The sequence below is a fragment of the Protomyctophum parallelum genome (genome assembly GCF_964188405.1).
Source record: "Protomyctophum parallelum genome assembly, chromosome: 1".
NCBI lineage: Eukaryota > Metazoa > Chordata > Actinopteri > Myctophiformes > Myctophidae > Protomyctophum > Protomyctophum parallelum.
Window position 1 is genome coordinate 50626004 of NC_139697.1, and position 23426 is coordinate 50649429.

The following is a 23426-nucleotide window of genomic DNA, read 5'->3' on the forward strand; positions in this document are numbered from 1 at the left end:
GATACACTGTACCGTATATGCTTACCCTGATATAGTAAGTTGAAGGCCTGCTGACACTGTACATGTATACATTCTCATATTCGCTGATGGGAGTACTTCATCTTATAGGCACTGTATTCAATGGACCTCCATTGTTCAATGTCAGTTTTTATTGCACCATCAAAGATAGTATCATGTTTTTAGGAATATTTTATGAAAATTATGTAAGCAGTAGAGAGGAAACTATAAATTATGAAGGCCATGTGCATTATCATATAATACTCTCTTGAAGTTGATAACATTCTTGCGAATGTGAACCAAACAAATGCATACATGGTATGCTGTGTGCATTTTCCAGAGATCTTTAAACGATCTTAAAAAGGTGTAAAATGCGTTGGAATTCTAGTCTTCATCTGGCAATATATCTAGCCGCAAATTCCCAGGCTTGTACCCCTACAATGTTGAGTGTGTCTGGCTAACGGTTCCTCAATTCTGCTTACTTCCCACGACTTTGAGCTGGAATACCATGTTCTCCTGCTCTTATGACTACAATGGTATAGCTGAGGATGAGTGGAACCACCTGGGGACATTTTGCATCTCCCCACCCCAGTTCACATCCTCCTGGGATGTGGAATGTCCATCTTCCGATCAGACCATGATGTGTCCCATAGGGGTTTCATTGTAGGCTACTGTTATTTATTTTTCATGACATTGTCCCTCTCCTACGCACCTGTCGTTTAGGAGTGCAAAAGCCTTGCTGTTTACCGTAGGCTACAGGAAAGGTGATGTCATCCAACCATTTCTCTCAACTGAGTTAACATAAGCTTTTAGTAAAAGTATTATGCATTTATACCTTTTGTGATCTTCATGTTAATTGTTTGGCTTCATATCTTGGCCAGAGTTGGAAACATTAAATTGTAAGACCAAATATAAAGGCAGTATGTGAAAAAATATCCTTGAATTAAATTTGTTTTTACTGTGATATTGCAAAAAATATATAAATAATGCATCAGAAATTACAAGCCATTGCACACTTTATTTCTCAGTACTCTCCATTCAAGATTTACAAGTAGTAGAGATCAAATAAGAAAACAAATACTGAATATTTAAAAATACTAGCCCTGCCTCGTTTCCTTTAACCCATTCAGGACGGGAACCCCTTTTGGTGTTTTAAGCATCGTTATACTTTAGCTATTGAAATGTAGCAGATCTACAAGCTCATAGCATGGCTTCAAGCTTGTAGATCTGCTATTTTTGAAAAATCTTGAAAATGTAGCTCCGTGAGGAAAGCAAAACAAAATCCACAGAGTTCCAAGGAAGAGCTACAAAAGGTAATTTGTCCCTGGTATAATCCCACCGGTAGGTCTGAGACCAGCCCACACAGTCCGTTGTCAGGCCGCTCAACAGTCTGACAGTAGCTGGGTGTCCTACTCAACATCAGAGTCAGACGATCCGGACTCTGAACTATAGGCGCACTCAAGTTCTTCCAAAATGTCTACTGGTTCAACAAGACTGTCGTCGGTTGCGTTCATGACGTCTATGTAGAGCTTCCTCACGCGCCTCTTCAGATGTCTCAGATGCATCTCCTTTTTACGGATGAGGCACGCGAGACCCCTCCTTGCATCCTCTGGTAGATGTCCTAAACAAAGGAACAATGTGTCAATCACTATATAGGGATGAAACACATCTTTCACACCATAATCATAACCTCTTGAAACATGACATAAAAACCAATTAGTAGAAGTGCACGTTTACTTTGCCACATACCTTCACTCTGATGGGGAGAAAGCTCTGACAATACACTGGCTCTGGCCTTGAGAACATTCCAGTGCTGCCTCATCTCTCTCACGAGGATAGACTTCTCTTCCTGAAGCCTGCGAACTGCCATGCACTGATTGAACACCTTATTCTTGGTGCTGAAATCAACAGACCCTGTAATACATAGATATGGAGGGTTGAGAACAGTGCACAAAGACTGTAGATGCATATATCATTCATGTAATCATGTATCAGTATTCAATCATATACATAACAACTACATGGAAGAATACATACAGGACGTTAACCTCTTTACCCATTTAGACCTCTGGTTTTGTATCTCTATGGAAAAATGTGCTCTGAACAGCACTTCTGGGCCCAATGGGTTAGACCCAATTAATTGTTGAGCGTCCCTCAGGACTCTACTAGTAACTATCAGCTGTTTCCACTCTAAAATATCCAATGGACAACCTTACAATGGGACAGACATGTCAATCTGCTATTTTCCCAGTATACAGACACTGGGGTTTAAGTGGCTAAATGCATACCACTTTGTGAAATTTGCCACGGCCAAGGATGCTCTCTGTCCAAGATAGTGTCGTAGCACACGGTTTGCTCAGGAACCAGGCTGTTGTACTCCTCCACCATGAGCTTCAAAGCGTCTTTCTCCTGCAGTAACTTCCGGCGGATTCTGTGACGTCCTTTGTTGCTGTCTGAGAAGAAAAACAAATTATTGCTGGTTTCACACGCTTCGCTATGCCTACGAGCAGTTTTCTGGCATTGTGCCGATTTCCATTGCCATTGAAAACCATTACATAAAAGGCTGACACAGACATAACTGAATGTTGTGTGAACCAAGCCTAATATAAGACAGAGAGGCTGTAACTCTGCCCCAAACACATTGTACACAGTCAGAGAGGCTGGGACTGTTGTCAGAATAGGCCTAAAATGTTAACTTACCATTTTTGTTATAGATGCGTTGCTTCCTGGTTTTGATGCTGCTCGTGAAGGCCTCAATCTTTCGACACAAAGTCTGCAGCGTGCCTTGATCTTGTGTTTGTCCTGAAACACAATGAATAACAGTGTGAATTTTAAAAATGAATAAATATTCAGATTTTTATATCAGACCATGTTCATCATGTTCTTACCATCTGCCCATTCTTTTAGATCTTGCACATACTCTTCAACATTGTGGTCTTGAAGTTGAAGTTCTGCCTTCAGGCTTTCCAGGTCTGCCAACTTGGTTTTTAAGACCTTAGATGTCTGAAATTACAAACAAAACCATTACAAAGACAGAAACTCATGTCATGATTTCTGTTTTACAATAATTGTATTTATTCTGCATTTGAGCCATGGACCACCATTTGATGACATTTAGTCTGTCAGCCCCAAGACTAAAGAAAATTTTGTTATTGTTGGATAAGATTTTGTCCACAATGCCATGCTATATTGATGTGGTACTATAGGAGATAATGTTATTAAAATAATGTAAATGCAGATGTTTAACACAAAAAATAACTCAATTGTAAAAGGGGTCCCATATGGGGTCCATTTGGTTTAATTTTACACTCAATTTAGCTGGGGACCACCTGGGAACCCCCTCAAGGACCACTGGTTGGTTATACATTATGCAAAGTGCACATGAATGCACGCATGTATACATGAAATAACAGTTTCTACCTTGTGGTATCTTTGGGAGAGTGACTTGGCCATGTTGTCACGTTTGTGATCGTTCCAGCTCATGGCCAAAAGGGTCAGCATGTCATTGCGGCCTGCAAGTACACAGAGAGGAGTTCTGCAACAATTCTTACAATCATGTTATTCACACTACACTATACAAATGTACAATTATACAGCACCTTCTTTGGACATATGCTTCGTTGTTACGGCTATCCTGGAGAGAAATGCATTGCATTGTTCGACCTCTTCTCCAAGTGTCGAGCCAGCACCGTCCTGGTTTCCCCCGCCCCATTTCACCTGGACAGAGATAATACGAAACCTGAATATCAATTGCATTCATAAAAGATGCTTTTACCAAGACTCAATGGTGCCATTTAATTAAAAAGAAAAAAGCCAAATGGACTGCCAACTAGCACAGGCAGTTAACCCTAGAACACCATCACTGTACAGCAATACATATCAACTTGAGGTACTCTTCTTTAATATTTCATCATGACGTTTCACAAAAAACTGAAACAAAAACATTGGGGGTGTATGGGATTTTTCTCTACAACTCTATCACTAAACACGGGTGAAATTCACCTGCCTGTAGAAAAAAACAGGGATGTGTGCAGAGAAACAAACCTACCTTCTATGATGTCACTGAGCATCATGAAGGTACTGAAATACCCACCTCAGACAACATCAGCAACATTATGAAAATTACAATAATATAATTGTCTGTGTTCTAGGGTTAACAAAGGTGAAAACGCTAACTGCCTTGACAGCAGTAGATCAGTTACTCATTACTTGATTGTCAGATAATGTATAGGATTGACCACCATCTTATAATCACATATCGTTTATACTAACCTCACATTTGTAATCATGAGCCTTAGCATGGAGAACCGACAGGAAGGGCCGCATGTTTTGAAGGGGCTGGAGCTCTGGACAGCAGGCACACACTTTTTGCAGGTACGGCCAGTACTTGCAGGCAACGTCCATACAAAAGAATTTTATGTCATACTTGGATGCCATCTGGTGCTGTAAGAACATGGGGTATGCATATATTTCACCCCTAAACATGTTCAAGGCAGCCAGCAATACCCCATGTCTGCAGACAGCCAGTTCTAGGCCCTCCTCATCGACACGACTCCTGGACCGTTCAGACGTTTCTCTGGCTGCCGACCACTCCCCACCACAAATACCCCTTCCAGGGACCTACATGGTAAAAAAGATTAATAGATAAAAGATCTTACCATCGGTGAACAATCAGATATTTTGAGGTAAATGTCACAAAAACATGGCACTACTTAACCACTTAAACACTAGGATCTGTATTCTGGGAAAGGTTTTTCAGAAGACCGTTAATAAGCTCAGCCATGTTATTGTTCAGTGAAGATATTATACAACTTTACAGTGACAAAAACAGAGAGCTCGTCGATTGTCTATTTTCAGTGAATATATTGAATGTAGAGTGAAAACTTTAAAGCCACTGGTATAGAGAGCCCTCCACTCAATAAAGAAACAGGATTTAAGTGGTTCAATTCCATGACAATTATTGACTTAATAATCAGATAGAAGAGCAAGTCTGCAATTACATGTTTGACTTTGCTGTGGATATCACCAACAAATTTGGACACGTCTTCATCATTGGCGATGAATGCCCCCTCAAAGATGGAATGATCTTTGGATCTAAAAAAGGAGATAAATTTAAGATGTTATAAACTCCAAGTTCAAGGAATTGCCAGACTGTAGGATCTCTCAAACATTCATGGTGGTTGGGGGATTCAGATTTTACAGGGGCCAGTTTCGAATTGCAGCCGTCCGTAGGTGCCATTTCAGAGCGGTTTTGAAGGAGTCAAGGGATTCACATGTCTTAATGACTGTTGGTAGGGCGTTACACATTTTGGTGGCATAGGAGCGAAAATAATGTAGTCCCTTGTTTGTGCCGAATCTGGGTTGTACATGGTTTGTTGCACTCCCTCTGGTGTTGCGGGTTTGGACTTTGTTTACATTAAGGAAGTATCTAGACAGGTACATGGGTATCTTGGTGGTGTATCGAATCTTGTGGACCAGACCCATTGCAAGATGCTGTACTCTGTCGTCGACCCTAAGCCATCCCAGCCTGTGGACAGGGGTGAGGTGGGTTCAGGGGGTGAGGCCAAGTAGGAGCTTGACCAGTTTGTTTTGGGAGGTCTGGAGTCTTGTTTTAAGGGCCTTTGAGGTGCTGTGGTACCAAGAGGTGCATGCATAGTCGAAGAAACCTTGTACGAGGGCTCCTCACGCTACAGTACATATGGGTTACACTGTGTAAAATGTACAACTGATTATTTTGCCATTCATTGATATTAACAGTGTGTATGTGTACATTACAATACCTTGCTGTACTGTTAAAACGATAATGTTTGCGGTTCCCATCAACGGAGACCGCAAGCATTGCTGGTGTGCATGCAGGACAGCAAAATGGCTCCTCCTTGCAGAGGGAATCAATCTCATGCCGAATATGAGCCCATTAAAAAAAAACTTTTTGAAAGCTGTCGGGTGAAATTTTCCCATCCTAGAAAAACAGCAAAAACAACGGTTTAACTTTAACCCATTAAGACCTGAGGATGCATCTGTGTCACCTTAGCTTTGAACCAATTTAACCATCATTTTATACCTTACCTGTTGAAATATAGCAGATGTACAAGCTCATAGCACGGCACCAAGTGCCGCTCTATGTCTGAGCTATGTCTGATTTTTTTATTGTTAAAATGTGTGCAAATCTTTGAATATATATTCTTTCACCGCAAACGTTTTTCCCTCCTTTATAAACAGGTTTAATGGTTGTCTAGAAAAACATTAAAAACACCATTGACAATGGTCAGAGTTTAATGTTTGTTTTGTCACTAACGCAAACATTAAATGCCATTAACAATGAACAGAGTTTAATGTTTGTTTGGTCTATCACTGAGCAAATCGGCATATCATGTATGTTATCGCGATGATGTAAGATGATAAGGGTTGGTAAAGCGCCCCCCCCCCCCTCTTCACGTGTGATTTTTAACTCAAATATTTGCTTCTTGGGGTCCCTGGAACAACATATTTTCAGATGGGGGTCGGCGGCCGGATAAAGACATTTTTGGGGGTCCTTGACAAGAAATAGTTTGAGATGTTATGTTTTCAGAAAACTGGATTTAGAAGACATTTTGTAGAATCTGAAATCAGGTCTTAATGGTTTAAGAGAAATGTTCATATCCAAACACTAATCATTTTACAATGCTTGAAGAAATTAGTATACTTACACGGCCAAAGCGAAGAGTCCTTCTGTCAAGCCCCCGTAGAAAAGCTTGAAGTGACAGCCCTGGTGATGCCATCTTCATCTCCTCAAAGGTGTAAAACAAGTCTGTTTCATAGACTGTTGAGAAGTTGACGGTGGCTGGCCAGTAGCCATTTTGCACAAGGTCATTCACTCCTGCATCCCACGTAGTCTGGCATCCCTCGCAGGTCAGATGTGGCATGCTGAGATCATACCGACCTACAAATAACATACATTCACTGTAATGTTCCCACTGCCATACAAATCACAGGGCTGACTTGGTAGGAACTTAGGAAGTCTAGGATGGGCAATGAATAAGTCAAGAGACGGATAAATAAGTGTTACCCCCCCCCCCCCTCCCTATTTCTTGACAGAGCTATACAATAGGGAAACATATTTTTCAAACAGAGCAGAGGAAATCCTATATGTAATTACCATTAATTGTAACCAAAGCAACGTCCTTCCCTTTGCTGACCTTCAGCATCTCCGGTGGACAACCACAGGCTTGGACAGGCATCTCAATGGGCAAGAAACGCACTAAAAGAGAGTTATGTTAATTAATCATTAGTAAAATCACATAAAGCAGTCTAACGTTCCTTCACCAAGTTATGTCAATTAACTAAACTTTTTAAAGTCACTCATTAACGGGCTGCTCTTCAAACTGCAACATCATTTTGTATGAAATTGAGCGTTTCCCGTCAGTCAGTCAGTATTCGGATTGTGTACTTCTAAGTTACTTTGGATAATAGTGTCTGCTAATGTAACTTACCACAGTTTCTAATAGCCATTCCAACAGCACAACTGGTTGGAGCTAATGGCCGGAAGAAACCATCAGTCATGCCATCCCGGTTGTGGAGAACGAGCGCCTTGTTGTGCCTGCTGATGTCGCATTCAGCACAGAGGAACGGGCACGGGAGGCAGTCTCTGCACCGGACAGCTGCCATGTTGTTCCGACACTGGCTGCAGATGCGTGTTGCGGCTGTTGCCACATTCTCCTGTGCCAAGATGCTGTTAATCAGGGATGGTCTCAATGCTCTCCACCTTTCGAAGAAAAGTGCGTTGCGGGTGCTCCAATCCTCCGAAGCCAGTGGAGCTCTTTGGGGTACATATTCTGGCTCATCATCAGAGCTACTCTGGTACTGAAGCAGATCTTGCAGAAGACATTCTATAGGAATTGCAAAACAAAGACATGGACTAGTACCAGTACTACATACTAGGCCAAATTATTTTGCCTACCATTTGAATTTTTTTATACAAAATAACATTTTTGTTTTTAGATAATTATATTGCAAAAGTGTTAGATAACATTGTGAATGATGCTTGGCAATCGGCCATCCCACAGGTAAAAACACAAGACTAGGGGGCCATTTTGCAAATACAATAAACTGCATTATACACATTGAATGACCTACCATCAGGGACTGTCTCTGAAGCAGTCTCTGGATCAAAGCGTGCCTCTGTACTAGGGTGAGCAGACCTGGAATGGCATGGCTTATCTGTAATGAAGAAAAGACAGATATGTGAACACTATTTTTTACTTTATAACCACATTTGTTTTGAAAATTGCTGTACACAATTTACATTTGTAGATGTTCGGGATCAGACATACAAAAAGTTGAATATGCTTTTATATAGAACAGTTTTTATTATTTTCCCATTTGTCTTTTTTGGGACCAATGCAGATCCGCAAGCTCACAAAATCACACTGAGGTTTTAGTCAAGACCTTATTTTCAAGTGATACCTGAAAACCCCTTATTAACCCCTAATTCCTCCTCCAATGTAAGCAATCCTACACTTATTTTAAAAAGAAAAAAAAAAACAACCAAGTCAAACCAATCAATTTAATATTATTTGGATTTAGTAAATTCATAGTGATGCACATATTGGCTGCCAACTTAATACTAACCCTGTCCAGATTGTCCCCGGCTAACTGCTGGCCTCTTGGCTAGAACATGTCCATCATCATCTCTCGTTGTCCACCTCACTTTCAGTGGTCGTGCAGGGCGGGGCTTTGTTGTTGCTGGTGGAGGATCTTGCTCTGTCAGAAGCTGGTCTGCATCACCTAGGATGGCCAAATCATCGGCATTCAAACTAAAAACAAACAGGTTGGAAAAATACAGGGTTAATTAGCTTGCTGATTAGCCTCTTGACTATAATGTTCATTCTCGTCTCTCTCTACCGACCTCACTGTCGATGGTTGTGCAGGTAGAGGCGCTTCCTCTGCAATAAGCTCATCCACCTCATTGAGGATCGCCAAATCGTCGGCATCCATACTAGAAACAAACAGATTAGAAAAATATATGTAGAATTAACTTTCTTGCGAAAATGTAAACATACTAGGCTATTTTGAGGATAAAAGGGTTAGTTCGTTAGTTCGTTTTTGGACCTAAAGCTGTAGGATGCTTGCCATTAATATAGTTGTTGCAATGGTGGTATTAATTCATTCCCTGAGTCCCATAGTATAGTGGGACTGGTTTTGGTGAATACCAAGTAGTTCCGAACATTTGGTGGGGGTCATGCATTAAACATAAATGAATCCACAAAAGTAGCATAATTTGTATTGTTGACCTATTTCAACTATAGCGCAACTATTGTTCAACTTTGACCTGTAGGCTACTGAAATTGTTTCATTTAGTACCCCATTTCTGTTCAACTGTACATTGCTCTAACTAGGTATGGTTTACACTGAAGGCAAAGGCCTGTCTAGTGTCTAATCAGTAATCAACCATTTTGCACATCAATGGCTTTTGTTCTGACCAAGGTGTCTGTGAGACTGTGAATGTTCCTGCCTCTCAGCTGGATGGCAACACAAACCCAGCAGCCAGAGTGTCTGTATTGTATTCTTTGTTATGGTCATTACCCAACACAGATTTCACTGAACCCACTCAACTATTTAGAATACCGTTTGTTGTAATGGTGTATGTTGCCTTTTAACCACTTTGTTGAGACTGTCTCTGTACTGTCTAAATAGACTCTATACTAGTGACTTTTCTGTTAAACCTCTTCACTGAAAATCGACAAGCTCACAATGTGTTGCATTGAAGACATTCTATAGGACAAGCTCACAATGCTTGTCGAAGGAGGTGCATGGGGTACAAAGTTTGGGAGTTGTTATCACTTTATGGTAATCAGATCAGTGTAGATGTGGATATTGCAGGGGTGCCCAAAAGGTAGATCACAAAGGCTCTGCAGGTAGACATGCTCCGAAAAATACAAATGGAATTTGGAAGCGTCTCAGGTCCCAAGCTTCTCTAAAATGCACTATTTTAATCATTAAATAAATGACTGCCCGGTAAATGCAGGGTACATTGCGTTATTAAATTTGCACAAAGTGCATTTTAGAGAGAAGCTGGGGACAATGAGATGCTTCCCAGCTTCAAGAATAGACTTTTACCTTAAGGTCTAGCAGGCTTTGTGTCGGTGAGTAGTTACCTCGTTTAGTTTATTTGTGAATAAGTCAAGAGATACTAGGACATTTTGAGTTTGCTTTAGCTGAAAATGCTTACACTCACTTACCTTAAAAGATGTAGCGATGTTAAAATCCAGTTCAGTGCCGTTGTCCCAGTTTAAGTTGTCAATGTCCACGCTGTTGTCCAAGCCGCAAGCGTCGCCAAACAAAGTGTGTGTTGCCTTGTGTCCGAGCGATTCCATTTCCGCCATGAAACCCGCCCTCCGTCGCAGCCGCGCTCTGATTGGTCTGTGGAAAGCCGTAATGACATCACGGCTTGTAATACACGAGACGGAGCAGCGTGATGCGTGTGAGCGTGTGTGTGCGTGTGTGCGTGTGTGTGTGTGTGTGTGTGTGTGAGAGAGAGATAGGGGAATAAATTACTGTACTGTCTAACAGGCTATAGAATATAATTATAATATTCACGATGCTTTATAGAAATAAAATAATCATATTCTTAAAGCATTTCTAATTACTTATGGTTAAGTGGACTATTCTACTGTATAAGTCTATAGGCCTACTACACTAATGTTAGGCTATTTATTGTTACTTTAATTGCAGCACCAACAGCACATTATGACAATCATATAAATATAAAAGGCATGTAATAAATGTGACATGATTCATGTTATTTTTAAATAAGTATGAGTATTTATACGGTTTTATAAATACACTATTACTTCAGCCATCCGGCTTTCCGCCGGAGTGTTGTAAATTACCATAGCAACAACTTTATAGCCCGTTTAAAAAATACAATACACAACGTCTTTCTTGATAGAAGTGTTACCATAATGATACCGTATCAAATGTATGGACACAATGCTTGTGTTCATACAGAATATACAAAAGAACATTATAAGTTAAAATAAATGTTTGCCATGAGCGGGATTAGAACTTGCTGCTACATCGTGCAATAAATCCAGGGGCGTGCGCACCATCCGCTACACTACGAAAGCACAAAATTCACTTTGAGATGTGTACTACTAGGATATACAAATTGCACCGCGGCAGTCAAAAAAAAACAAAAACAAGAAAGAGAACCGATATATTGCATTAAATAACTCAAATTAGGTATTAAATATCTGGAATTAGGTATAAATTACTTGCGGGGGAATTTCAACCATATATTTTAATCATAGGCTATATATTAATATATTAACGTAAGTCAGCGCCGTTCATTATGCATTTCCAGAAAGTAGATGGAAGGGATCAAATTTATTCTCACTAGGGAAATAATCAAAACGGGATTTATAACGCAGGAACTATTAGAAAGTAGCTATATTATATTATATATTCGTAGGCAAGAAAGCCAGTGGTCACGTGACTTGACACATTTACCCCGAGGCCCCAACTCGTCTAACTAAGCAGATCCTTACCGTCAGATGTAAGACGATAAGGGTACCCTGACAGCCCTGCATAAAAAGACGAGTTGGGGTTGAGAACCTGTTGTTGTATGACGTACATTCATACATTCATTCATTGATTTCATTTGCTTACTCACACATTATATTGTTCTCAATCACATCATGATTTCACTCACACCACACACACTGTCAGGCTTGTGATCCTCTCATCTAAGCCCCTGGCTCGCCTACCCAATTCAAGCTTCATATGACATGGCAAGCAGTTTGCTTCTTCTGACACCTTTGAGATGTACCACATCAGAGTCCACCACCAAAATAAGAAAGTGTCAACAGTAGACAACGTCTACTATTGCTATGCCTTTTTAAATGAGAGAATCCCATGCCGCAGACACTCTCATACAGAGTCGCTTGAAATTACTACTACTTATTTAGTAGCATTATTTTCCAACCCTTCAAACATAACACATTCATATCACACAATAGGACAAGGTAGAAGTATTGTTTCTTAGACTACTCCCCTTGACTCACTCACACACTCCAAACGACACAATGTGCTTCTCTCACCTCACACATACATGGGAAACCATAACGGTCCCCCCTACATCCCCCACACACTCATTTGCATACAACCAAACTCATACACTTAGTAGATGTAGGTTCCTCTCACTCTAGGCAACTGTTTTCATCCTATTATCAAATTACTCACACAGACTATATATTTATTTTTATTTGTACTACTAAAAAACCTGTAGGATTAGCAATCCTTAATTAACCTATATTTTACCTAAATGTAACCATTTCCAATGAGAACTGCATTCCCAGTTACCTTCCAAATTTAACTCGGACCCCCAAATTAAACCCACATTTTTAAACCTGAATTGTCCCCAATCTCTGAGTTTTGGCGCACAAGACAATACATAAAGCTGTTTGTCTCCGTCAAATTGAACATGAAACTCCGCCATAAAATCTATATTATTATTTTAAGAAAAAAATCAATCTACTTTTTGAAAACAACCACTGATCAAAAATGAGGTGATAGCCACTCCGTTCAGACGATCTGATTTGAATAGCCATCCCAGCTACTATTTCTCCAAAAGGCCTAATCCCAAACCATATTACTATAGTGAAGTTTAATAGTCTCCTATCGTGATTACCATATGCCAAATGGATACTTTAACTCCACATTTTAACACAGAAAATGTCCATAACTGTACCTTAAATAATTTCTTAAATTTAATTTCACACTAACGTACATGATTAGCCATTTTATAGTTCCCTTATCTAATTGAGTTCATGCATCGAGTTTTATTTATTAACCTCCTATTCATTTCCGTTTTATTAACCTAATTTATTAACCTCCTACTATAACCTCCCCCCTTGAGCCATCACCATCATATGGCTCACGACAGGAATCTCAAATAAAACAGTGCAAAATCACCAGGCAGGTATCATCATATGCCATCCATAAATCAACATCACTCTCACCAGTCACAGAAGTACACACTCACACAGTCAGTAGAACAAATCAACCGACACACACACATCACAGACGTACCCATGCACCCAAGGCACATGCACTCACGCACACACGCAAAGATCCCAGGCTCATTTGCCAAGCCAAAGATAGAGAATATTCTATCAAAACATCATAACTGTCCCCTCTCCAAAAAGAGCAGACTAAAACTAACTAAAAACCAGATGAAAAAACATACACCGGTCACATAACCTCAATAACACACACACGAAGTCCCCCACAAAATCAGCACCAAAAGAGCGCATACCCACACACGCATGCATGCGCAAACGGAGCGGGCATAAGGGAAAACCGCAAAGGCCTACTGGGTAAAAAATGGACGATACAATACAATCACAGGACACAACAAGACGTTCGTGAAACCTGCTACAAATGACAAATATAACGAAAACGAATCAGCATGTCCCCCATATGACAGACATCACATGGAAAGTAACCACAACGCAAACGAAAAACAAAGTATTAAAGTTTAAACACTTTCGTACCTGCATAAACAACAAAGGGATTCCCCTCCTCCGGAGAAAACCCCCAACCCCCACTACATGAAGGTATACACGGTCCCATAACGAACCACAGAAAAAACAAGAGATCTCAATCCAACATCAGCATTCTCCATACAAGTGCATCATGCGCCCGATAACCCCCAAATTCATATCAGACACACACACACAGGCCCATACATAATTCTGCAGTCCATGTACGGAAACAGGCCTTTCACCGCCGGCCACTCAAACTACGCACGGTTTCGACCGGCTACGTGAAGGATTAATAATCATAATCAATAATCCCAAACTCCGAAAGAACATATTTTATTTTACCCGTGAACAGCGTCGGTCCACGTACGTTACCCGACTGAACACCTGCGGGAGTTTCCCAGGAGAATCATAATACCGCCCAAATATCATGTACCCCCTTTCTATGAGATCCGCCGCCCAAAATCATCACTTGGTCATCACCCAACATGGGAAGTACACAATACACGCTCCTTTAGAAGCAGAAGGTAATTTGTTTATAGTAAAAACCATATCTTCTGCATTATTAGCCAGGTATGCCTCATAAACGAACCCTCACTTGACGAGGGAACATTTATAAAGTTAAAGATGTACTTATTGTCGTAAAAAAATGTATTTAAGCAAAGGATAAGGACGAGTATTGGCTCCCCCGGCGTGTACAGTCAAAATAAAACAATGGTAAATGAAACGCACGTTGTCTACTGAGCGGACATACTCTGCCCTTCTCCTCCCCCAACTCACATCACTCACCCCATCACCGCGACCACACCGTCACCCACAAAACCAGCCGTAGGTTCGTCTCGCGTAGCGTAGAAAAAATCTCCACCAACAACCCTCCAACGTCGGGGCGCCATCTGATGTATATTTTGTGTCAAATGACCCTTGTCTGGTAACGGCGATGGAGTGATGAGTGGGAAGAAACGGAGGCAGGCAACAGGTTACAGTCTTACGAATCCGATCAGGTTTATTGACAGGATTCATTCAGTACACGAGGCAGCAGGCAGGCACGAGCTGAAGGTGCCCGTGCCCTCAGTCAGAGTCACATCGTCGCCAAATCTATCTGACCACAATCACACAGTAACACACACAAGTGATCTCAAAACATTACATTATATTAACTACAAGACCCTCCTCCGGATACAGCTACAGGCCACCTCCGCTTTTACGTGAACCAATCAAAACGTTATACTCACGGGATGTTCCTGTGAGTAGGAGGGACACATTTGCATGTAGCTTCATGTGGCACAGTGGCACACTTACGTATACGGTTTATATCAATAGGACTAACTAAATATCTATACTAGATTTGAAGTATTGCAGAACCTTATTTAACACATGTAATGTCACAAAGGTAGAATGTATTCTTAACAAGTCTAACTGATTTAACCACAAATTCATTGTAGGCTCATTTAGAGCAGAGAGCAGAGACTCTCTGAAAACACACAGCTGTTGGATTTGGAGTTTGAGATTAGAACTGTCCTCCTGCGACCCCCTAGGGTCTTGACAGCTCCTAACAGAGACTTTTGCATTTACAAGCCTGGCTGGCTGTAAATAACTCTTAAGCAGTTTACTAATTTCTATGGAGTCACCACAGTTAGCCTGTCTTGTGTCAGCCTGTGTACCTTATCTGATCTTATATCCATCAAGAGCTATACACATGAGTGTGTGTGTTCGGTGGAAGTGTGTGTCTTCTTACCCCCCGACGGTTTGCTGTGCGTGCCTCCGTGAGCGTGTGTGTGAACCAGCCGCTGTCAGACGTAGACTGAGTCTTCCTTTTATATGACGGGTGTGGCCGCTTGCTGATTTGGGTGCGGTCGGTCCATCAGCTCAATCTGGCGGAGGAGGAGATTCGGGACGTATACATTCCCTATTAGGCGGCCGAGGGCGTTCCTAACGGCCCGAGGCGTCTTCTGTCTGTCAGCGTGTCTGGTTGCCCTGGCAACGCACTTACCATCGCGGGGTGTCGCTCGCGAGACCCCACACCATCCATAGGGTTGAAACGGTTCATTTTGAAGTGCTTCTGGACAAGACTTGTTTCAGCGTTATTTGGCATGACCCTCTACACCATATACTGCAACGTTTCATAAACACTTGACTCTGCATGGATGTATTAGGGGCAGAAGAAGAATTTTCATAAAACTGCAATTTGCATTGAATCATAAAACCCTAATTTTTTCGCAAAAAAAATTTACTCCCAATGTTTTACTTTTACTTTAGTTGTTTATTTGGACAGGACAATGCATATTAATGGACGTAAATACAACGGATATAGCACAGTTGCTAATGTTCATCCGCAGTCCTCACAAGAAACAAATAAACAAAATGGAAAACAGACAGTCAAACAGTGGAATACATTTACATAACATTACATATGGAACACAGCATTAAAAAAATAAATGCACCTAAAATAATCATGAATGGTTGCAGCTTTGGTTTTCAAGCAACCATTTTTTCAGATTTAATTGACAATGAAGGGAAAATGTACGTCATAATGTTTGTTTTACATCACCATTACATCACCTAATCAACATGAGTTTGACTTTAATATATTAGCGCCCCTCACTTCACATGGGTGTGATATTTTTGTCTATATAAGCTCATGTGTAGAATCTTTTGTGCATTTCGGCAAATAGCCGATCTACCAGCTCACAATACGTCGCGATGCAACTCATTGTGAGCTTGTAGATCGGCTATTTTGTACACATTCCATACATGGGCCATTCTGCAATATGAGTACTTTTACTTTTAGTACATTTTGATGCCAATACGGTTGTACTTTTACTCGAGCACACTTTGAATACGATACTTCTACCTGTAACGGAGTACGTCTACATTGCAGTATTTATACTTTTACTTAACCCATTGAGACCTGACTGACACTAGATTCTACAAATGTCTTCTAAATTCTTAAAGTCTTCAGAAACCTGTGTTTCTATGTCAGTGGTTCTCAAACCTTTTTCATGTCAAGAACCCCCAGAATTATCTGTATTTGGCCGCGGGCCCCCATCTGGAAATATGTGGTTCCATTTTCGGAACTCGGGCTCATTCCTGCAGCATCGCAGGCGTGCATTAATGACGTTAAACCACCCCCTCTTGTGTAATATTGCTTCATTATTTAATCGGTTTTCACCAGCAAAGAAATTAAATAAATATAAGGGTGTAAAAATGTATCATGGAGTTCAATATTTATCAAACGTTTCTAGTACCTCTAGTCTAGAACAAAAGCAAATATGATGTCAAATCTAAGTAAAAGTAAACATTTTTTCTATGTGTGCACACATCTCATTCAGTAGTCATTCAGTTGTGAAAACAGACACTTGGAAAAGAGTATAGGCTATTGATTGTTTAAATACTTTATTAACAGGCTTTGGGCCAAGCCCCTATAGGGCCCCATAGGCTTGTTTACATTGTGGTTCCTCTGTAAAATATCGGAATCAGTCAGAATCGGTATCGGCAGATATGACCCTACAGATAATCAGAGGTGGGCTAACGGTCATAATTTCATAATCGTGCCACCCCTACGATAAAGTAGTAGCAGTGTTGTTTTTGTCGGCTAAAACTAAGACAATTTTTATTTATTCACGACCTTATTCTTCCGGTCATGACCCACAGCTTCCCGAAACGTATAAAAGGTTAACCCGTTGACCTGGGAAACATTCTACAAAATGTTTTCTAAATCCTGACAGTAATCTGAAAAACCCTATGTTTCAAACATTTTCACGTCAAGGACCCCCAAGATTATATGTAATTGGCCGCCGTAGTTGAAAGATTTGTAGAAGCAAATATTTGAGTTAAAAACGTTCACTCTGAAAGAATATATATTCAAAGATTTGCGCCACATTTTCACGATTAAAAACAAAATAGCAGACCTACAAGCTCGTAGCGTGGCACTTAGTGCTGCGCTATGAGCTTGTAGATCTGCTATTTTTCAATGGCTAAAGTATAATATAATGCTTAAACACCAAACGGGGTTCCCGCCCAAAGATGGGTTAATGTCGGAAACATCCAACGGTATAATTAAACAGAGTTACAATAGAGAAATAATCTACCAAAGACAACTTGTTGTGCCATGTGTATATAGGTTTTGCATACAAAAGATACTTAAGAAACTAAATTGTGGTGGTCATGTTGATAGTGTCAGATTATGTGATTCCAGGACTTTAGTATTTACCACTTGTCATTGTCATCCTGGAATAGAATGAATGATCATTCGATTGTATGTTATATCATGTGTCAACTTGAATGTGGAAAATGTGAATGTATTAATTTATTACTATTACAACTAACCACTTCTTCCCTGTATGATTCCTCCTCATTATCCTCAGATGTGCATTTCGACCCAAGCACCCCCCCCCCCGTATGAGTCCTCATTCATCTAAGGGCTTCTGTAGAGAGGGATCTGTAGAGAATGAGAGAGGCAGAGGGGAGAGGGAAGGAGGGACAGGGGAGGAATACAGAGACCCTACAGAGAACCCTACCTACGTGGCACGTAACACCCTGTATGAGTCATCATGTGTGATTTTAGAACACCACTCTGAGCAAAGCCTTTACCACACACGTTACAAGTAAAGGGCTTCTCTCCTGTATGAGTCCTCATGTGTGTTTTAAGTTCACCACTGTGTGTACAGCCTTTACCACAGACCTTACAAGTAAAGGGTTTTTCCCCTGTATGAGTCATCATGTGTGATTTTAGAACACCACTCTGAGCAAAGCCTTTACCACACACGTTACAAGTAAAGGGCTTCTCTCCTGTATGAGTCCTCATGTGTGTTTTAAGTTCACCACTGTGTGTACAGCCTTTACCACAGACCTTACAAGTAAAGGGTTTTTCCCCTGTATGAGTCCTCATGTGTGTCTTTAGATAATCACTTCGAGCAAAGCCTTTACCACACACGTTACACGTAAAGGGCTTCTCTCCTGTATGAGTCCTCATGTGTGTTCTAAGTTCACCACTGTGTGTACAGCCTTTACTACAAACTGTACAAGTGAAGGGCTTTTCCCCTGTATGAGTCCTCGTGTGTGATTTCAGATGATCATTTGAAATAAAACCTTTACCACAAACTGTACAAGTGAAGGGTTTTCCCCCTGTATGAATCCTTGTGTGCATCGTCAGATTATACGTCTGATTAAAACATTTGCCACAGTCTGTACAACTAAAGCGTTTCTTCCCTGTGTGGCTCCTCATGGAGTGAGTTTGTTTTGATGATTTCAGGTCCTTGGACAGCTTGCTGCTCAAAGACAATCTTTGTCCTTCCACATTTGTCTTGTGTGATTTTAGTGTGTTTAGAGTTGACTGACCTTCACTGGGATCCTGCCACTCATCACTGTCTTCAGTGTCAGATTCAGAACAGTGTGAAGAGAGGAGCTGGTCATCACCAGTTGGTTGTGATGTTCCACAGTCCTCTAGATCAGCTTGTGTTTTCATTTGTTGAGTTGAGGTGCCGGCTACAGGCTCTGTCTCTCTGTTTTCATCATCATGAACATCTTCACTTTTCACTGCATCTAATGTCAATGTTGACCCATCAGACTCCACTGGTCTTTGAAGTATCTCCTCTTGTTCCTCTTTAATCTGTGGTGGTTGTGGTTCCTCCTGGACCAGACTGGAGCTCCTCTCCTGTTGTTCAGTGAAAACCTCCTCTTTACACACAGGGAGGTGCGGGACGGCTAGAAAAAAGACACAAAGAGAGAGAAAACATTTCATGTTTGAACTTTGCATTTTCCCCACGCAGTGTTTCCCGTTTTATAGCTTTGGTAGTGTTAGAGGAAAGTCCTTTTTTCCATTTCTAAATCAAAAACAGTTTTCAGGGCTTGAAATTACATTTTTGAGCCACTAAAAATGTGTACATTAGACATGTACATGGAGTTGTCTTGCATTTTTGTTTGTATTTATATATATTATATATATTTACAAATACGTAGCAAGTGTTCAACAGAAGGTTATTGCAAAAGAACACAATTATTTTGAAAGGGAAATATGTTTTGTTTTTACACTAGAGGGTGCTCTTGCCAACCTATGGTCGCACACCAGATCGTTGGTAATGAGACGTTCGTTGGGCATCCGTTAAAGAAAATATGTTTCAATACATCCAACTGAAGATTGCATGGTGATCGCGCCCAAGGTGGAATAATAATGCCATTTTTATTAGGAAGAAAACTCAGGCTCGATCCGTGGATCCGGATCTTCAAATAGTAAAATCAACGGGAAGTAAACATTTTTATTAAAATAATTAAACGGTACGAGTTTTGGTGATGCTCTATATTGTCTGAATCAACTTTGTTTGTGTTTGGTTATTGGTGTTCATTTATCTCGGTGTCTTGTTCACGAGTGAGGAGAGGACGGAGAAGGAGATCAGCCGGAGAAACGGAGCGGCAGGGGCGGAATTGCAGTCACTGTACCGCACTGTTGTGACGAAAAGAGAGTTGAGCCAGAAGGCAAAGCTTTCTGTCTTCCGAGCAATCTTCGTTCCTACTCTCACCTATGGTCATGAAGTGTTCCTACTCTCACCTATGGTCATGAAGTGTTCCTACTCTCACATATGGTCATGAAGTGTTCCTACTCTCAACTATGGTCATGAAGTGAGCAGTGAGGGTCATGACCGAAAAAATAAGGTCACGAATACAAGCGGCCAAAATGAGTTTTCTTCGACGGGTGGCTGGCATCTCCCTTAGAGATAGGGTGAGAAGTTCAGTCACACGAGAGAGACTCGAGTAGAGTCGCTGCTTATTTGCCTGGAAAGGAGCCCGCTTAGGTGGCTCGGGCATCTAGTTAGGATGCCTCTCGGGCGTCTCCCTAGGGAGGTCCTCGAGGCACGTCCCACTGGGAGGAGACCCCGGGGCAGACCAAGACCAGACCCTTGGAACGTCTCGGTATCCCCCAGGAGGAAGTCACTAATGTTGCTCTGGAGAGGGAAGTCTGGAACACTCTGGTGGAGCTGTTGCCCCCGCAACCCGACTACGGATAAGAATATGTTATGTAAGTAAGTAAACAAAACAGCTCATACCTATACGGTACAACTTAACTACAGGTTGCATCTTCGCATCAAACTGTACACGTCTCTGGTCCACCTCTGGCTGTTCCTCTGACACCGTTGAATGTCTTTTGGAGGCCATCTCTATAGATACGGGAGATCTCTCCCTGTGGTGCTCTGTGGAAATCACCAGTAGAATATATACTGGTCATATATACATATATATATATATATATATATATATATATATATATATATATATACATAAATTTATATAAAATATATATATATATTTATCAAAAAGAGAAAAACCTTCCAAGGAAGGGACTGCACACTCCAGGGAACAGAGACGGACAACTTACTGCATCAAACTTATTTATTAGCACGACGCGTTACGCCGTGAGCTTAGTCAGGTGCTAGGACCTGACGAAGCTCAAGCCTAACTAGACTTGCACCTCCTACGGGTCTTTTTGGATGTGCAGGAGTCCCTTTTTTGTCCCCTTATTATTATTATTATTGTGCTTTGACAATATGAAATATATTTTATCAAGCACTTGTTTGACAGAGACAGACTGACAGACATATTATGATGGACACACATACATCACCTGGTTCAAAATATAAGATCTGTAAAGACGTGCGCGCGCACACACACAGATAGAGGGAGGGCAGAATCCATTTCTTCCGACCGACGGGCGGTCGCTTTAGCACCGTCGCTCCGTCGCGACGCACCGTCGAACGGTCCTATTTCGGTCCGTCGGTCCGTCGTTCCGTCGGTCGGTCGGTCTGTGGCTCCGTCGCTCCGTCGCTCCGTCGCTCCGTGGCTCCGTCGCTCCGTCGCTCCGTCGGTCGGTCCGTTTTTGCGTCGCGACGGACCGCCGGTCGCAGGTTTAGGGTGGATGGATTCTGCCCTTGCTGCCCAAATGGTAACTCTGTCATTTCTCTACCGTTTTGGACGGGGGTGGGCTCTTTGGAATCGTGGACCCCTGGGGACCCCCAGGGACCCCCAAATGGTAATGTCACCTGTGGACACTAACTGTAATTGTCTCGCTGTCTCGCTGCTGCGCTGCGCCGCACAGACAGCAGCTTGTGTGTAACATGTGCGTTCGTGCCGTGTTGCTGGTATATTATTATTATTATATTTTTTGCGCCGCCGCGTTGTCTCGCTGCTGCGCTGCACAGACAGCAGCTTGTGTGTAACATGTGCGTTCGTGTAAATGTTCGTGTAAATGTTTTAGGTCGGCCGGTCGGTGATTTGGTCTGTCCTTCATATATTTTTTTTTCTGCTCTCGTTGGACTTAACTTTAAAAGTCCAATGGAACACCTCTTTGTAACGGGTCGCTGTAGTATAGTGGTCTAATTCCTCGCCTCTCTATTCTTTTTTGCTGAGGACGCTGGTTCAATTCCCGCTCGCGGCAGACCAAAATTATTATATTTTAGACAGACACACAGACAGACAGACAGACTGCCTGTCTGCCTGCCTAATGTATTGTAAATAATGTATTCATTCCATACGGCTATTTATTTTTAATATAAAAACTTTTGTCTTTCGCGCGATTCGAACCAGCGTCGTCAGCACCAAAACATTGAGAGGCGAGTGATTAAACCGCTAGACTACAGCAGCCATACGTTACAAAGAAGTGTTTCATTGGACTTATAAAGACAATAGCACCCAGCTGCAGTCTCGCAAGGGGAGGGACCGGAAGTGCTTTTATTTCCGGCTTCCACGTGCACAAGCGCACATACACGCACGCGAAATATAATGCAATATGTAATAATCAGCTCATACATTATAAAGACATTATTGCATTATGAAGTTTTATTACAGTATGAGTCGCCTATGTGGAGGTTCTTAATGTAACACATTATTACATTATAGAAAAATCTATTAAGTTATGTGCTCGTCTTTTAATTACATTATGAGCTGATTATTACATTATGAGGTCAGATGTAGAGTTGCTGGCCGCCTCAGCTCTATATATGGAGATCTAGGTGATGATCCAGTCTTTTCAATGTATGGCTATCCAGGGTTTGATGAGGTCAGTGTCGGGATCTTATATCATATGGAAACGGCCATATATGGTGGTGTGACGTGTCATGAGGCGTGACTATATATGGAGGCATGACACGAGGCGTGACATGACACACTTACTGACTGACTGACGGGAAATGCAGGTTTTCATAGTAAATTAAATGCATATGGTCGTGTGTCTGTGGTCTATGGTCTGGACATGGTGTGTGTGGGACAGGGGTACGGGGTTATAGCAACTTATTACATTACTTAAATGCCTTGATATCATTATGTTATAATCGACCATATAGGCCTAGCCTATTATTGCATATCATTTTATTATTGTTAGATTTGCATTTCTTCAAATATGCACACTTATACCACCAACTAATAAGCTTTCAATTAAAATATTACCTACAACAAACTACTTCAAACTTTTCCAAACCAACCACGTAATTATTTATTTTTTTTCATAATTTTTATCCCACGATTTTGTAACCCATTTTTCACCCCTTATCTAATGTGATCCTGGGCTCTACACACCCTCCGCCAACCTGGGGAGAGCAACGGACTTGAACTCATGCTTCCTTCATGCCTGAGTGTCCAAGTTGCTCCTTTACACCTGACAGGGGGGAGTTTCCCTGGTTGGACATAGCGCGTGGAAGGAACACATTATTCCAACCAGTTCCATTCCTCCCCATCAGGCGCCCCGGCTGGCCAGGGGGAGGCAGTTTAGAGACCAGGATTACTGCATGTTTTTGTGAGGGTACCTACCCTAGGGGACACGGGGAGAACATGCAAACTCCACACAGAAAGGCCCTTTCGCCAACACCGCCTCGGGTATGGGCACTGATGACGCGGAGGAGGAAACACGCCGCCAGCACCCACAGC

At 41.6% G+C, this 23426-nt stretch overlaps 1 protein-coding gene across 1 annotated transcript; it reads right to left on the minus strand.

Annotated features, from left to right (window-relative positions):
* Positions 1–1289: 1289 nt before the first annotated feature.
* On the minus strand, positions 1290–14410 carry LOC310874281 (uncharacterized protein; the record flags this gene model as incomplete). The annotated part of the gene is made up of 20 exons (XM_083787019.1): positions 1290–1618; positions 1747–1911; positions 2286–2450; positions 2698–2799; positions 2886–3000; positions 3418–3509; positions 3597–3714; positions 4270–4617; positions 4998–5091; positions 5778–5872; positions 6684–6916; positions 7133–7234; positions 7467–7862; positions 8110–8193; positions 8605–8789; positions 8882–8971; positions 10329–10395; positions 11523–11558; positions 13530–13582; positions 14307–14410. 20 exons carry the CDS (start codon positions 14408–14410, stop codon positions 1407–1409), a joined length of 2856 nt encoding a protein of 951 aa, XP_083643145.1. The 3' UTR covers positions 1290–1406.
* Positions 14411–23426: the final 9016 nt, after the last annotated feature.